Genomic DNA, 16330 nt, shown 5'->3' with positions numbered 1-16330 from the left:
TTTGGGGGGAGAGAAAATTCATTCCATACCCTGTAGTATTACTTTATAAAATCTATTTTGGTTATTTTGAAAATAGTTTTTTTTTAATTTCAGTTTTTAAAGGTTTTCTTAAAAGCAATTATTATACTGTTAATGATGCTAATAGGTCACTTGAAATTTATTTTGCAGTGTTTTTGTATTTTTCACAATAGATTTTTCATTTGTTTAAATTAGCTGGGGTTCAACTAGAAAATATTCACAAATTAGCCATCATTTCAATTAGTCTTCAAAATCTTATGTTTGTTGGAGAAGCTAAAAATCACTTACACCACTGGTTCCCAAACTTTACTGAGAAAAATCATCTATGGTATTTGTTAAAAATGCAGATTCTTGGATCCAAACCTCAGAGATGAAATCAGCATTTGATATGAGAATTTGACTTGGAGATCTGCAATTTTCAGTTTCAGGTAATTCTCATGCCTATGGTCATTCTTTTAGAAACACTGAGTAATAACATGAAAATAATGAAATTATCTTTTTCCCTAAAAACACCTAAAGATCAGGAGCTGATAATACAAAAGTCTTCTTAATATTGTTGAATCTTGGGGCACCTGGGTGGCTCAGTCAATTAAGCCTTCAGCGCAGGTCATAATCTCAGGGTCCCGGGATCGAGCCCCACATCCGGCTCCTGGCTCAGCGGAGAGCCTGCTTCTCCCTCTCCCTCTGCAGCAACCCCTGCTGTGCTCTTTCTCTCTTTGGGCCAAATAAATAAAATCTTTAAACATTGTTGAATCTTTTTGGAAATTTCTGCTGATGAAATTGTTTAAGAAACATGAGGTTAAAAAATCAAAATACAAATAATCATTACGAGGGGTGCCTGACTGGCTCAGTAGGTAGAGCATACAACTCTTGATCTTGGGTTGTGAGTTCAAGCCCCACACTGGGTGTAGATATTATTTAAGAATAAAAACTTTTTTTTTAAAGATTTTATTTATTTATTTATTTGACAGAGAGAGAGAGAGATCATAAGTAGGTAGGCAGGCAGGCAGAGAGAGGGGGGAAGCAGGCTCCCTGCTGAGCATGGAGCCAGATGCGGGGCTCCATCCCAGGACGCTGGGATCATGATCAGAGCTGAAGGCAGACGCTTAACTGACTGAATCACCCAGGTGCCTCTAAAAATAAAAAAAATCTTAAAAAGAAATTAAAAAAACTTTTGTTGGATTTTCTTAAATATTTAACTACGACACAACTGTACATTTTTTTAAGTTTTTTTGTGTTTTTTTTTTAAGATTTTATTTTTAAGTAATCTCTATCCCCAGTGTGGGGCTCGAACTTACAACCCTCGGATCAAGAGTCACATGCTCTACCAACTAAGCCAGCCAGGCACCCCAACCATATTTTATTTTGGTCACTGATGATGGTGTACTGATTTTTAAATGCATGAACCTATTTAATGGTCATGATTGGTTGGAACTTCCAACTTTCAGGTCTCCTTTGAGCTAACAAACTTCCACCAAAAGGCTACCTCCATTAGCTTTATTACTCCCTTGCATAATCTGTTCTAAGTTAGTAAGAAAACAATTTGGCTTTTTGTTTTTCTTTTCCAAACCTTGCAACACACATCTATCTTCTGCACTTTCTAGGTAAAATAAACAAGCAAAACAATACTACCAAAAAACAACAAACTTAGTTAAGAAACATGTTTCAAGGATTATTAATCCTCTCATTATTATAAACAACATTACTCTTTGCCCACCAAAAACCTGCATGGTATAACAATATAATAAATAAAGAGGCTGTTTTCACAAGTTTGTGCCTTATAAGTGGAAACAGGAAATGCAAATTACACTTAAACATCTATAGAAATAAAATTCACATATGTTAGAATTTAAATTTTATATGGTGACTTGTATTCTGTACTGCACTATCAAGGCAGTTTAGAGAAAGAGCACATATATTAAAAATATGGGATGACATTAAAAGAAGCAGAGAAATAGTTGCCTCTTCCTTGAAGAGTGGTATTAAGAATTCTAATGCTTGGGGCACCTGGGTGGCACAGTCAGTTGAGCATCTGACCCTTGGTTTCAGCGCAGGTTGTGATCTCAGGGCCATGAGATCGGGCCCCACGTTGGGCTCCTTGCAGAGTCTGGAGTCTGCTTGGGATTCTCTCTCTCTCTCTGCCCCTCTACCACCAACTCCCCATCCCCGCTCTCTCAAATAAATAAATAAATCTTAAAAAAAAAAAAACCTCTAATTCTTATGGTCATTAAGTTAATGCTTATGATCTGATATGTGGGGTCTGAATTTCAACCATACATGTTCAAATATAAGAACAAGAGATCAAATTTCTTATAGCAAAATATAATTCAACCAGTATACACTGCAATCTTCTGTTTCCTTATGCATGAATAGTCCTCTGACTGCTCTTATAGATAAAAAAGGGAAGGCAAATGGGATCAAACATTTACTGAAACTGAATGTCATTTAGACCTTCCTGAAAAATTAAGTTGCTTAGCAACGCTCTTCATTGGAAACATGAGTGATAACACATTTCTTTGAAATTTTAGTAAAATAAAAATGCTTGTTACTAAACTACCAAAGCTTAAGATGACAACTTGTCTAAATAATGAGCCATCACATAAAGGGTTCTTGTTCATAATACATTGCCCCAATTAAGACGCAAACTTGTACCCTCTGATACAAACCCTTTGGCAACAAAAACCCTATGTCAAACGAGTGTTGAAAATTTTTGGATTTATCACCAAGAGGGAATGATTCCAAGTCAAAAGTGTTGTCAAAAGATAATTTTTCACCACTAATGATCCCCACATCATTCAATTCCTTGTGCAGTACCAGGAAACCTATTCCCTAGAATGAAAAATAAAGCACTCTAAGTAAACAAATAAGTAAATCCTTCAAGATAATGACAAGAGGTATCCAAGAATTATCTAACCTTCAAATATGTACTATACTATCTTGTTCTGTAATTAAACTCTTTTATTTATAAAACACATATTTATATAATTATGTGTATGCTATTATAAAAAATACTTTATTCAGCAAAAATTAAATGCAGACTCATCAGTGGATATCTTCCAACTAAGTCATGTTAGCCATAAACATTACCAAATCAAATAATATGTGCTGTTAGAATCTCTGAGAAGAAAAAATGCTTTGTAAAATGGAAAAAAATGGAAAAGCCAAAATATTACCTTTGGGAACCGTCTTCAGTCAGTAGACCACCCAATAATTTGTCTGTCTTTTCTAATGTGTTGTGCATATACTACTGGTATCACACAGAATGATTTTAGCTGATTACATGGTGAAACACTTTTTAATTGTAATACTTGCATGACTAATTTAATGTGAATTGAGAAAATTTTAAAACAAACATAACCAGAACATCAAACTAGTGATTTAAGTTACATTATTTAAATTGTGGCTAAAAGAGTTATTTAATTTTTAAAAGTAAGTCAGTTTTAGGAAAACTAATAAGAAACTAACAATTTCGGTAGTGTGAAAATATGACAGAAATCATGAAGATGAAATTCATGATGTTATACCAGTTTTTAAGTGTATCAATTTATTTAGTGATCATAACCAGTTGAAGTTTAGTAAACATTTATCTTTTAGCTGACAGGAAGAAAAACATTTTACTCTTCTAGTCTTTTTTTTTTTTTTTTGTCAGGAAGTAGGATTTACTGATGGGAATGAATAAGGAGGGGGCAGTGCCCAGGTTCTCATGACTGCAGAACCCACCATTCATTCTAGGGGCCACGATTAGGGATATATTTGACTCCACAGCCATCTGGGATGAGCTGCTTTTCCTTTAGCCACCATATCTTCAATTCATCCACATTAAACTTGGTCAAGCCTCACTTCTTAGAAATGTGAATCTGCTGGCAGCCAGGGAACTTGAACTTGGTCCTGCGTAGGGCCTCAATTACATGCTCCTTGTTCTGCAGCTTGGTACAAATGGATTTGATGACTTGGCCAACATGGACCCCGGCCACTGTGCTTTCCAAAACACCCCTCATACCCGTCCGTCTTCAGCCTAGACTGGAGATAGCATGAGGTCAGACGTCAATGCCCACTGGAAAGGGCTGTCTCCAAAGTCCCTTAGGGGAACCTATACAATCAACAGGCCGCATACACTACCAAGGAGCCATTGCACACTGGGTACTCTTCTAGTCTTTAGCCAGTTATGCATCATAAAGAATTTGCTCTCAAAGTTCAGAATCTTTATGTGGGTTATATCAGTAAAGAGAGCAAGTACACAGATTTCATATGTTCAACAGTGTTTACAAAATAGTAGGTGATGTATGCCAGCATTGTAAACACTGAGAGCAGAAAGGGTATTCCGGGCTTGTAAAAGTGCTAACCAATGTTGTTTTCACTACTGTTCAGAAGAAAATATCTGCCAATCAGGAAGTCCCTCTACCTCAGAGGTTTAAAAATAATGAAAATAAGTGGCATAGACAGATCCTCAGTCTCCCACCATGAGCCATATACTAAGAAAAACAGAATCTAAAAGCAAGACAGTTACTGGGGTGCCTGGGTGGCTCAGTCGGTTAGGTGTGTTTTTTTTGTTTTTTGGTTTTTTTTGAAGATTTTATTTATTTATTTGTCAGAGAGAGTACAAGCAGAGGAAGCAGCAGACAGAGGGAGAAGTAGGCTCCCCGCTGAGCAAGGAGCCCGATGCAGGACTTGATCCCAGGACTCCGGGATCAAGACCTGAGCCAAAGGCAGACACTGTTAACCACTTAGCCACCCAGGCATTCCCCCCCCTTTTTTTTAAAGATGTTATTTATTTACTTGAGAGAGAGAGAGAGCGCATGAGCGGGGGAGAGGGGCAGAGGGAGAGGGAGAAGCAGGCTCCTCACTGAGCAGGGAGCTCTACTCAGGGCTCAATCCCAGGATCCTGGGACTATGACCTGAGCTGAACGCAGATGCTTAACCCACTGAGCCACCCAGGCACCCCTGGTATCTGACTCTTGATCTAGCTTGGGTCTTGATCTCAGGGTGGTGATATTGAGTCCCACTGGGCATGGAGCCTACTTTAAAAAATAAAAAAATAAAATAAATCAAAGCAAGACAGTTACATTACCAAGAAATACAGCAATTGGAGATAAAAGTGAAAAAATGGCTAAAAAAGATAATCCATTCAAAGCTGTGGCAACTACAAGCACAGCCTATGGCAAGGTGGGACTGGAGAAGAGGAGGGTTCATCCACCCATGAAATGTCAAATAGTTATCTCCTATGGGAAATACTACCTGACACTAACCAAAATCCTGGAAAGATTTCAAAGATTCTTACGGTATTTAGGCCCTAAATTCTCAAGGTTGTAAAAGCAATCATCTCTTTGGATTTAAATAAAAGGATATTCCAAAAGTTTGATAGAATAAAAAAATCCAACTTCATTTATAAAGCACTGCTTAATTAGATCTATCTGTGTGTGAGAAGACTACAATTCAAAAACTTCTTGAAGAAAGAAAAGGCAAAATTCAGTCTAATTACAGGTGTTGTAACTAACAACTAACCTGACAGATGTAACTACTAAATATAAGCCTTTCCAAAGCCTGGTAGGAGTCATGCTGGAAAACTGCACAGCAACCTCTTAGAAAAGAATGTTCAGAAAAGAACATTTTGATTTGATGAGTCTCAAAGAAGACTCCATGGATTGATCCTCCCTAAAATTCACTTCCAGTAAAACCAAAGAAAGTGCACCCACTATAAATAGGAGATACATATATATGTAGGATTCTTACCATTTCCTGAAAGCCTGAGCCTTTCTTTCCTTCTTTTTTAAAGATTTTATTTATTTGCCAGAGAGAGAGTGAGAGCACACAAGCAGGAGGAACAGCAGGAAGAGGGAGAAGAAGGCTCTTTGCCGAGCAAGGAGCCTGATGCGGGACTTGATCCCAGGACTCCGGGATCATGACTTGAGCCAAAGGCAGACGCCTAACCGACTGAGCCACCCAGGGGTCCCTCAAACTATCTTTCTACAGGACCCCAAGGCAAGGATAAGAATCAGGGAAATTTGTTTCTGCTCTAGGTTTTGCTTCCCAAGGTCTAGTAAATAGGTGTTTGTTTTGCTTTGTAGGTTGCTGTGTGCCTGATTCAACACATCTTAGGGGGTTCTAGGTAGGACAAGGCATGAGCTATCTGATTGGAAGCAATTAGGTCAGACTGTGGCTTATATCCCAGGATGTGGCAATAAATGTTGGAAACACCAGCATGACAGAGCCATAATGAAAGAATACAGTCAGACTCCAGGCACTCCGAAATAACTAAGCTATGTATTCTAGAGCAGGCCGTTTAGACAAAAACGGTGGTTACATCCACTTAACGTATAAATGAGTCAATTATACCAGTATGTTCAGCTGCTTGTGTCTCCCTTGGTCATTGTGATTTAAGCCATAAATTAGTCATGAGCAGCAGTCTATTGCCAAAGTAAGTAAAGAAATAGAGATAATTGGGGCCCACCATTAGTGGTGGTATCACTAGCCTGTAAATCACAAATCAGATGGGATATCAAGACTTCTTGATGAAAATCTTCCAAATGAATTAAATAGTCACAACTTTGGCAGGGTTACTCTCCTACTCCATAAAATATGGACTCGTCTATTAATTGTTGCCGATTCATTTACTGGAACTTGCAATGGTATCAAACTAAGGACATTACTACTTCGTCCACTGCATTGATGATATTTAAATATTGGTAGGGCTTAATGAAGGGTAGCAGCTGCTGTTTATTTTCTAATAACTCAACAGAAGAGAGGATAAACTGCTATTGCCCCAAACAGTCAGCATTTGGCCATGTGAGTGAACATTTTGGGATTTCACTGGTTGGGAACAGGTAGAATATCTTTTCCAATTATCCCCCAGAAAACCAAACTGGAACTTCTTTACCTAACATCCCAACCTTGCAGGAACTCAGTATTGAAGACAGCATATCTTGGCTTTAGGAATTTGGTGGCTGGTACGTACTAACAGAAACTAGAAGACTAGTGAGTTTAAGTCTAGGTACTTATAAATCAAGATTTTGGATACGGGGTGGGGGGAATTGAATGAAGGTGGTCAAAAGGTATAAACTTACAGTTATATATTTAAGTTCTGGGGATGTAGTACACATGATGATTATAGTTAACAGTTGTGTATTGTATATTTGAAAGTTGCTCAGAGTAGATATTAGAAGTTCTCATCAGAAGAAAAAAAATGTACTGTGTAGTGATGGGTATTAAACTTACTGTAATCATTTCACAATATATACATACATCGTATCTTTATGTTGTATATGTTAAACTTATACAATGTTACATATCAATTATATCTCGATACAATTGGGAAAAAAAAGATTTTTGGATCCAGATATAGGTTACAGTGTAGGCAGCCTTTCTTGGGTCCCACAACTCAGAAAGCCAAATGATTTTTTAAACCTCTGGAGTCTGAATCCTATCTATGCAATGACCCTTCCCCCAGACACAGCATGGGTCAATATACAGCCCATTCCTCTATCGCACCTTTTCTCTGTCATTTCTTGACTCATAGGTTATTTAGAAGTTGCAGTTTAATTTGCAAATATTTGGGGATTTCTCATATTTCTTTCAATTTTTTTTACTATGTGGGTGTGGCTATGAATTTTTCCTGCTTGAAGTTAGCTTCTTGGGAATGTAAATTCATGATTTTCATCAAATTTGGCAAGCTTAGAGCCACTATTTCTTCTAATATATGTTATATGTATTTTATACTTTATTTAGAATTCATATACATCACTCTTTTCTCTCTCCTTTTGTGCTTCACTGTATGTTGGTGCAGTTAATGTGACCCACATTTCTGAGGTTAATTTTTCAATATTTTGTCTCTCTTCTTCAAATTGCATAATCTCCAAGTTCAGATTCTTCTGCTGGTTCAAATATACTGTAGAGCCCCCAAAGTAAAATTTCATTAAAAAATATTTCTTTATTCTCTGTTTGTTGAGCTCTATTAACATAGCTTCCTCTACTTTTAAAGCATGCTTTCCTTCAGTCTTCTGAACATATAGTGGTTTTGAAGTCTTCTTTTATCTAATTATCTGGGCCCTCTTAGAAGTATTTTTCCTTGCCTGCTTTTTTACTCTCTGTATGGGTCCCCCTTTTCTGTTTCTTTGCATGTCTCCTACTTTTTTAGGTGAAAACTGGACATTTTAAGGAATCTATTGAAGGCTTTTGCTCTTCTTACAGAGACAATAAATTTTCTTGAAATGCTTTTTCATTTGCTGTAAGCTCTTAGGACAATTTTCAGACTTTAAATGGGTGTATTAAAATAATTTTTATAGGGCGCCTGGGTGGCTGCAAAGTTGGTGTCTGCCTTCGGTCCAGATCATGATCCTGGGGTCTTGGGACAGCTCCATGTTGGGCTCCCTCCTCAGCAGCGAGTCTGTTTCTCCCTCTGCCCCTCCCCCTGCTCTCTCAAATAAATAAAATCTTGATAAATAAAAAATAAAACACTTTTTACCAGTTGTGGTTGTTTCGCTAGAAAACACGCCCACAGAATTCCTTGCGCTGCCATTCTAGAAGTGGAACTGTTGATTTTTCAAATGTAATTGGGTTATTTTCTTAGTGGCTGTTGAGGAATTACAATATGCATTTTATCAGTCTTTAGATTAGTATTAATCTAACAAAATATATTTTGTTCCTTCCAACTTTATGCTGTTTTTGTCACACATATCCCACCTACATATGCTGTGAATTCAATATAGTGTTACAATTATTGCTGTATATAATGTCTTCTAGTTAACAGAAGAAAAATGTATATTTATACAGTCTTAGGAGAACTTACCTACATGTTCACTATTCCCAATATTCTTCCTTTCTTCCAGTGGATTTGAGTTACTGTCTGGAATCATTTTCTTTCAGCCTTTAAGACTTCAGTATTTTTTTTTTTTAAGATTTTATTTATTCATTAGAGAGAGAGAGAGAGGCAGAGGGAGAAGCAGGCTCCCAAGGAGCAGGTAGCCCGGATGCAGGACTCGATCCCAGGACCCTGGGATCATGACCTGAGCCAAAGGCAGACGCCCAACCATCTGAGCCACCCAGGTGCCCATGGACTTCAGTATTTCTTTTAAGGTAGGTTGGCTAGCGATAAATTTTGTCAATTGTCTGGGCATGCCATTATTTTGCATTTATCTTGACAGTTTTGCTGGATGTAGAATTCCTGGTTGGTAGTTCATTTCTCCCCAGTACCTCGAGTATGTTACTCACTGCCTTCTGGCCTCTACTGTTTTTTTTTTTTTGGCCTTTACTGTTTCTGATGAGAAGTCAACAGTTAATTACATTGTTCCTTTATATGAATCATATTTTCTCACTTTCAAGAATTTCCCACAAGTTTGACTTTAAAGTATCTAGGTGTGGCTCTCTTTGTGTTTATCCTGGGTTTTACTTAAGTTCTTGGATTTGTGGGTTAATCTTTTCATCACATTTAGGAAATTTTCAGCTATTATTTTTCCAATTATTTTTTATGCCCTGCTCTCCCACCTCCATTGTGCATGTTGGTATGCTTGATGCTGCTGTCCCATAGAGTTCAATAAGAAGCTTGCCTTTCATGAAATGGAGCCCTCTCTTTTAGAAGTATTTACTTTTCTGATTGCATTTAATTTTTAAAACTTAGTTCAGGGCTGCCTGGGTGGTTCAGTTGGTTAAGTGTCCGACTCTTGATCTCAGCTCAGGTCTTGATCTCAGGGTCGTGAGTTCAAGCCCCATGATAAAAAAACAAAGAAAACCCCAAACAACTTAGTTCAGTGGCTATTAGTTAAAAATGTGATATTATATTCTTTCTTTTAGAAATAGTGATAGTACCTAGGTTTTTGTTCTGCATACATAGCAACCTAAGAGATGACAAAAGTCAAAATAAAAATTCTTTCAAATACAGTGATTAGAAGGGAAAACAAGGTGTTCCTCTTGAGGAACAATGTTTATGAAACCTTATATGTAATCTTTAATGAAGAAGGCATATGCATTATAAAAAAGGGGTCTTTATGGGTAATGTGGAGATGGCTACATATGCTTTGTTAAGAATGCTGTATCTTTTAACATACAGACTTCAAATACTTTTCAGCTACACTTACGAGCATTTAAAAAAAAACGGAGCTACGTCAACTAAAGGATGACCAATAAATATAATTAGTTCATCAACACAATAAGGTAACAGTGATGAAAATACTTTACCTCATATAGTCCAAATACTGTTAATTTCCATTTACATATTTGAAGACAAATGTGTAATTACCGAACAATGTATAGCACAGAAACAAGAAAGTGTTGTAAGTCTAGTTATTTTGATGTTTTTCTAATACACATAATTATCAACAATTTATTATAAAAGCCTACATATACAATTAAAAAATACTCGATCAAAAGTCTTTTAAAATATAATTAGAATGAAATGTGTAGAAAGAGACATTTCAAAGTCATAGCAGTTACTACTATTACAATATTTAATCATTTTTACAATAGGTCTGCTGTTCCATTTCAATTAAATTCATTCTCATAACCATCACATTTCTTGCTGAATTTCAGTTAAAGCAAAAGCAAGTTGCCTAATTTTTTCTTCCATTGCTTTTTTGTTCTTGCATGTTTCCTGAAGAAGTTCACGCATTTCTTCTTCAACTCGATGAACCTAAATCAACATGTAAATTTTGCATTTAAATTTTTTAAAGAAAATATATTTTAAAAATGCATTCTGAAAGAAAAAGTCAAACTTCACTCTTATGAATTTTGTAACTTGTGGTATTCATTTAAAGCAAAGAGGTATGTATAATGTAACTTGTTCAAATACTAATACTGTACACAAAGTACTTACATTTATATTGTCTAGATCTCACAGGTTCTTATGATGAGCACATGGTAATTTATCTTAACTGTATTTTAGAGCTTAGAAAATTTGTTCAAGGTTGTGCAGTTTCTCAGTAGCACATATGAACAGAAACTCAAGTCTTCTGACTTAATCTTTCTACTGTTCTGTGCTATGTATGAATGAGGAGTCATGAGTTCAACTAAAACATCAGTTCCTTACAGACTTTTAAAACTGAAATAACCTCCCTTCCCAAAGAAACGCTTTAATCTCGTCTACTGCATTTCTAAAATTCCTCTTGGTTATAAATTACCATCTTTTTGAGAGATAATTTTATCATTCCTTCCTAACCTATATTCTCCTAGGATTCTCTGTATTGTATACTATTAATTTTTGCTTGAAACTCTCTATCCTATGATACATTCCTAATAGTGCTATCAACATGACCATTCCTTTCTGTTTACTTCCCTCTTCTGAATCTCTAATACAGACTTCCTAGTCTTTTTCCCTTAGAAAACTATTTCTCCTAATTTATCATCTTTATGTAATAATTTGTAATTTTTTTTCATGATTATCACACTTAAGCCCTGGTGCCATTTCCGTAACTCTCTAACATCCCTTTGCTATTACACCATATTGGCACCAGAGGTCCAAAATTAAACTCAGTATTTTCCTTTCAGCTAAGGACCTAATCTTATGCTTTATTTGGTATTACCTGATGCACCCTTGTTAACACTTGGTAGATTTTAAAGAAAACTTCTGAAACATCTGTTGACCTGAAATAAAATAAAGAACTACATTTTGAACAAGTTATACTTCCTTATTTATTGTCATTATTTCCAAAGACCTTGTTGCTTTTTTTTTTCCACAAAGACTCTTGAGGGTTATGTCACCTAATCACACAACTGTCACTATAATTATATGGAGTTACTCTTTCTGTTTATGAACTCTTTCCCAGTTAGATGATTTTCAATCTCTGTCTCACAGATATCTCAGTTTCTTACTGCTGCTTCAGGATCAAGGGAAAATGGAAATTTCCAACTGTCCACTCACCTAGTGGATCTCAACAGAGGGGTCATTTCAAACCAAACAGGGTACCTGTTGTGTTTTAAAAACACCCAGGTCTAACCAGAGACTTAGGAAATGAAAGTCTCTGAGGGGGAAGCTCATGCATGTGTATTATTAAAAAGCTCTATAGGTGATTCTGATGTCTACCTCTGATTTAACATCATCCAAAGTTCCTCTGTCAATGATATTAAATGAAATCTTGATATTAAAGGATATCATTCAAGATCATCAGTGATAGTCTTAAAGCCTAATTAATAAAATACTCTTTGGAAACTTTTCCCAAAGTAGTGATGGATTGTACTTTTTATTTATAGTACCTTTAAATTTGCAGAATCAATGTATTTCTGCTTTTCACTTGCCAGTTGTATTATTTCAGCGTGATGAGCTTCAACAATTGCATCAACTTGTTTTTTAAAGGCATCATCCATACTATGAAGCTTTTCCACCGCATCCCTTAAAAATAAAACAAAAACTATGTATCTTTGTGCATAAAAATTAGGATTTTTTCTTCTTAGATGGTAACTCTTATATTCATATTTTAATGGAAGTATAACTCCATTAAGTGGCAAAGGGCTATCTTGGGTTCATCATCCAGCGGAATCTGTTAATAACACAACAAGGTAGGGTAAAATCAATGAAAATTTGTTACACTTTCACCCTCTAAAAGTTAGAGTACTCGGGTTCTCATTTATTTTGAGTCTAATGATTTATAAGCACATTCACAGATGACTATTATCAATCTTTTTTTCCCCACGGGTTTGTAGTATGCTAATTTGAGAGGTATACACTATAGGAGGGTTTAAGTTTATGAATATGTATTGTATGTCTGACTTCTCTATGTTAATGTTTAACAGATAATACTCTATGTTAATAAAAACATTAAATAGTATTCACAAAATTTATTGTTAAAAGTTTCTTAGAGGCAAAGAACCAATTCCTTTATATTAAATGTGAATAATTTTATTAAAAAAGTTAAGTCCATAATGAACACATTTTCTGCTTTTGGTATAGCCCATAGTAATAACGGACTGAACATTAGGGTCCATGAATCAAGTCTTTTTTATTCCCAGTTGCAACACTTAGTAGCCATATGACTTAAGGGCAAGTTACAAACTCTGCATTTAAGTTTTTCAACTAACTATAAAACAGGATAATCCTACCTGCTCTGCCAACCTCACAGAATTACTGCTGGGTTCAAATTAAGATATAAGAAAAAAAATCAATTTATATATTATAAAAGGCTATATAAAGGTTTTTATTAAAATTCTATTAAGTCAAAAATCATATATACTAATCTTAGTCATAAAAGCATTAATGTATAAAATAAAAAAAATCAAGTCTTTACTGTTTTGTGATTAACACAATAAAAAATGTAAGAGATTCTGAAAACTATCAGACTTTATGATTTATATTAAAGTTTAGGAACTGTTATTTATCAGAAATGATTATTTCTTTTAGGATATAAAAGACTCCAAATTATGACAAGCAAGAGAGAACATTACAACAGGTTCCAAGCCAAAGTTCCTGTATTATTGCTGGTTGAAAGCAAAGTGGAACAGGGTCTGTTAGCAGACAAACAAGTAACTGTATTATCAATTAAAACTTTCTATAGAGTATAATATTTTTCCGCAGCAATCCTATGTGTCAGGCACTAAGTAACTCATATAAGCCATATATATACATAAATATACATATACACAAAATTTAAACCTCACATCAGACATTGGAGGTAGGAACTATTATCTATATTTTATAGATAAAATGGAAGTAAATTACTTTGCAAATAACTAAGTCCAACATGTGTTTAGTCCTTTTCTCTGTCCTTTTCACATTACCTCAGCCATCCCAATTCAGTATTTATGTTTAAAGATCTCCCACATACTTTGGGACTTAGTGCTTACTTTTGTAGTTCAATACTTTTGTCTCTTTCTGCTTTAAGTTTCCTTTCCTTGTTTTCAAATTTTTCTTTCACTTCTTTTACTTGCATTTCAAGATGACTTAGAAGCTCTCCTTTATCATGCCATTTCTGATTAAGTGTACTAATATGAAAAAAAAATTTTAAAAATAAAACTGGTTATATGAAATTACTTAGCCACATTTTATTTCTCAACAGGAAATACTATATACCTGTAAGCTTTTCTAATTTCTTCAAGTTCTAATTCCTTTACTTTCAACTGTTGTTTTAGTTTTTCTTTTCTTTCATTGTGTCTTTCCAGTTTTTCAATTATGTCATCCAGTTGTGAAGATTTTTCATCAAGTTGTTCTTGAGTACATTTTTGTATTTCAGTGATCTTTTCTTGTAATATTTTGATTTGTTCTTCTCTTTCTTGTACACACTTCAAGAAAAAAAATCAGCACTTTACTTTTATTAAATGTCTCATTTCCTAAATTAGATATGGTTTAAAATTATTCTAAAAACTACAAATTAAAAAAATAAATTGAGGGGCACTTGGGTGGCTCAATTAGTTAAGCATCTGCTTTCAGCTCAGGTCATGATCTCGGGTCCTGGCATCCTGGGATCAAGCCCTGTGTCGGGCTCCCTGCTCAGTGGGGAGCCTGCTTCTCCCTCTCCCCCTCCCCGCTGCTTGTGCTCTTTCTAAGTAAATAAAATCTTAAAAAAAAAAAATGAATTTGTTGAGTGTTTTCAAAGAGATTTATAGGACATACCCTTAAGGCAGACGCTTAACCCACGGAGCCACCCAGGTGCCCCTACAGGACATTTTTAAATGACAATCAGTAAGAAACATCACTACTACTTTAAGTACTATTAACAAAAATAAGATTTTTATTCCCTACACATTTTTTATGTCGGTAAATTAGGCAATTATTAATCATAGAGGGAGAGAGAAGGAAAAGAAAGCAGCACAATAAAATTTTCAATTATCACAATTTTGCATTTGAAAAGATGATTTCATGACAGAAACAGGAAACTCTTGAGTGGATGACTGATACAGCAAAGACTGATATTCACAGTATATCACTCATGGCACAAATTAAACTGCTATTTCTACTGTGCTAAACATTAAGTGCTTTCTGCATCAGGATGAGCAAATACTTTACTTCAAAATAAAAGTATGATTTTATCACTATTAAAATTTTGTCACATAAAAACAGGTTTTGTATTTCCCAAAACATTTTTTATTCTATCTTCTATACCATGAGCCAGACTTCATCCTGTATTTACATACTATAAATCAGAGGATAATGAAAGATCAAAACTACCATAGGCACTGTTAAAAGTTTGCAGGTACTAGGCCTCTATAGGTTATTTATTCCAGGGAACATTTGTTTGCTTCATGTGGGCATGCCTGGATGTCTGGAATAGCCCTGCAATGTACCACCTACTGATATCAGTCTCTGCAAGTGATAAAAAGATGAAATTGGTAGCTCTGATTTTTACCGTTTCCTCTGCCCCACCCCACCCTTTTTCCTACTTCTGGGAAGAAGATGGAGTAAACAAACAAATACTGGAAAAGGCTAACTTAAGTATGTATTCATAAGTATTATAAGGAGGTGGTTCAATTCCTCAGTGTGTTACATATCTAAAAATTCTAAGCAAAGATGTCAGGTAGTCTTGTAGTCTTGACCAACATCTGCATAAAAGTCATGAATTGTTTATTTACTCCCCATGACTGTCTGAAGCACTTAAGAGTGAGCAGTCTTGCCACATATTATGGGTGTCCACAAAAGCTATAGAGTCTTATGAAATAATCCTATTAATAAAAAATAACAAACACGGCATCACCAGAGAGTATGTGAGCCATATATACTGAAAAGTACCAAAATAATATATGGGGAGGAAACAGAATTTTAAAAAACTTCTGCTTCTGATTTCCATAGTCAGAAGCTAACTATAGAATCTATTTAATTGAAATTATCAAACTCCAAACTGAAAACATCAAACTTCATTATCATGTTCATTTGCCTTTTGCAAACTTGTTCTTTTTACATAAACTTTCAATCCGAACCCCTAGTTTCCCATGATTTTGGGATAGAGACAAGCCTGAGAAACAACATTATCAATAACAAACTTTAAAAGACCCGTAGGATTTCTATTTTATGAACATCTAATTTAACAAATAAGGGTCATTATCCTTTTAGGTATTAGTGATGATGAATTTGCGGCAAACTATCTCTGTATGATTAGTGGGAAAGCACCACTAATACTCATATCTTTGAGGCTGATGCAATGTTCTTTAGAATAAATGTAGTAAATTGTGGGGGAAAAAAATGACAGGCTGACATTTAAAAAAAAAAAACAAACAAAAACCTAAAACTAAAACTCTTCTGTGTTTCAGATCAACTGTTATCATTCATTACTAGTCATTTCCTTCCTGCTCAGAGATTGACAAGAAGGCAGCAGTCTTGGGGCGCCTGGGTGGCTCAGTTGTTAAGCATCTGCCTTTGGCTCAAGTCATGATCCCAGGGTCCTGGGATGAGCCCCACACTGGG

General features: G+C 35.4%; 1 protein-coding gene and 1 pseudogene across 5 annotated transcripts in view; both read right to left on the bottom strand.

Annotated features, from left to right (window-relative positions):
• Positions 1-4080: 4080 nt before the first annotated feature.
• Positions 4081-4189, bottom strand: LOC112823744 (small nucleolar RNA SNORA70; annotated as a pseudogene).
• Positions 4190-10316: 6127 nt separating this feature from the next.
• The window catches only part of LRRCC1 (leucine rich repeat and coiled-coil centrosomal protein 1), a 48459-nt gene continuing 42445 nt past the window's right edge, over positions 10317-16330 (bottom strand). For 4 of the 5 annotated variants that reach the window (XM_025870782.2, XM_073892929.1, XM_025870785.2 and 1 more), the window contains 4 exons: positions 14006-14214; positions 13780-13917; positions 12196-12331; positions 10317-10636 (listed from right to left, as the gene is read on the bottom strand). In XM_025870782.2, the coding sequence (XP_025726567.1) occupies positions 10514-10636; positions 12196-12331; positions 13780-13917; positions 14006-14214 (606 nt within the window). In that variant the 3' untranslated portion in view covers positions 10317-10513. Of the gene's footprint in view, positions 10637-11525; positions 11587-12195; positions 12332-13779; positions 13918-14005; positions 14215-16330 lie in introns of all 5 variants that reach the window. The other variant, XM_025870783.2, reaches the window with a different exon arrangement.

Source organism: Callorhinus ursinus, unplaced genomic scaffold (assembly GCF_003265705.2).
Source record: "Callorhinus ursinus isolate GAN/ISIS: 27379988/994484 unplaced genomic scaffold, GSC_fseal_2.0 scaffold5, whole genome shotgun sequence".
Taxonomy (NCBI): domain Eukaryota; kingdom Metazoa; phylum Chordata; class Mammalia; order Carnivora; family Otariidae; genus Callorhinus; species Callorhinus ursinus.
This window is presented reverse-complemented; position numbering and strand designations above follow the sequence as displayed.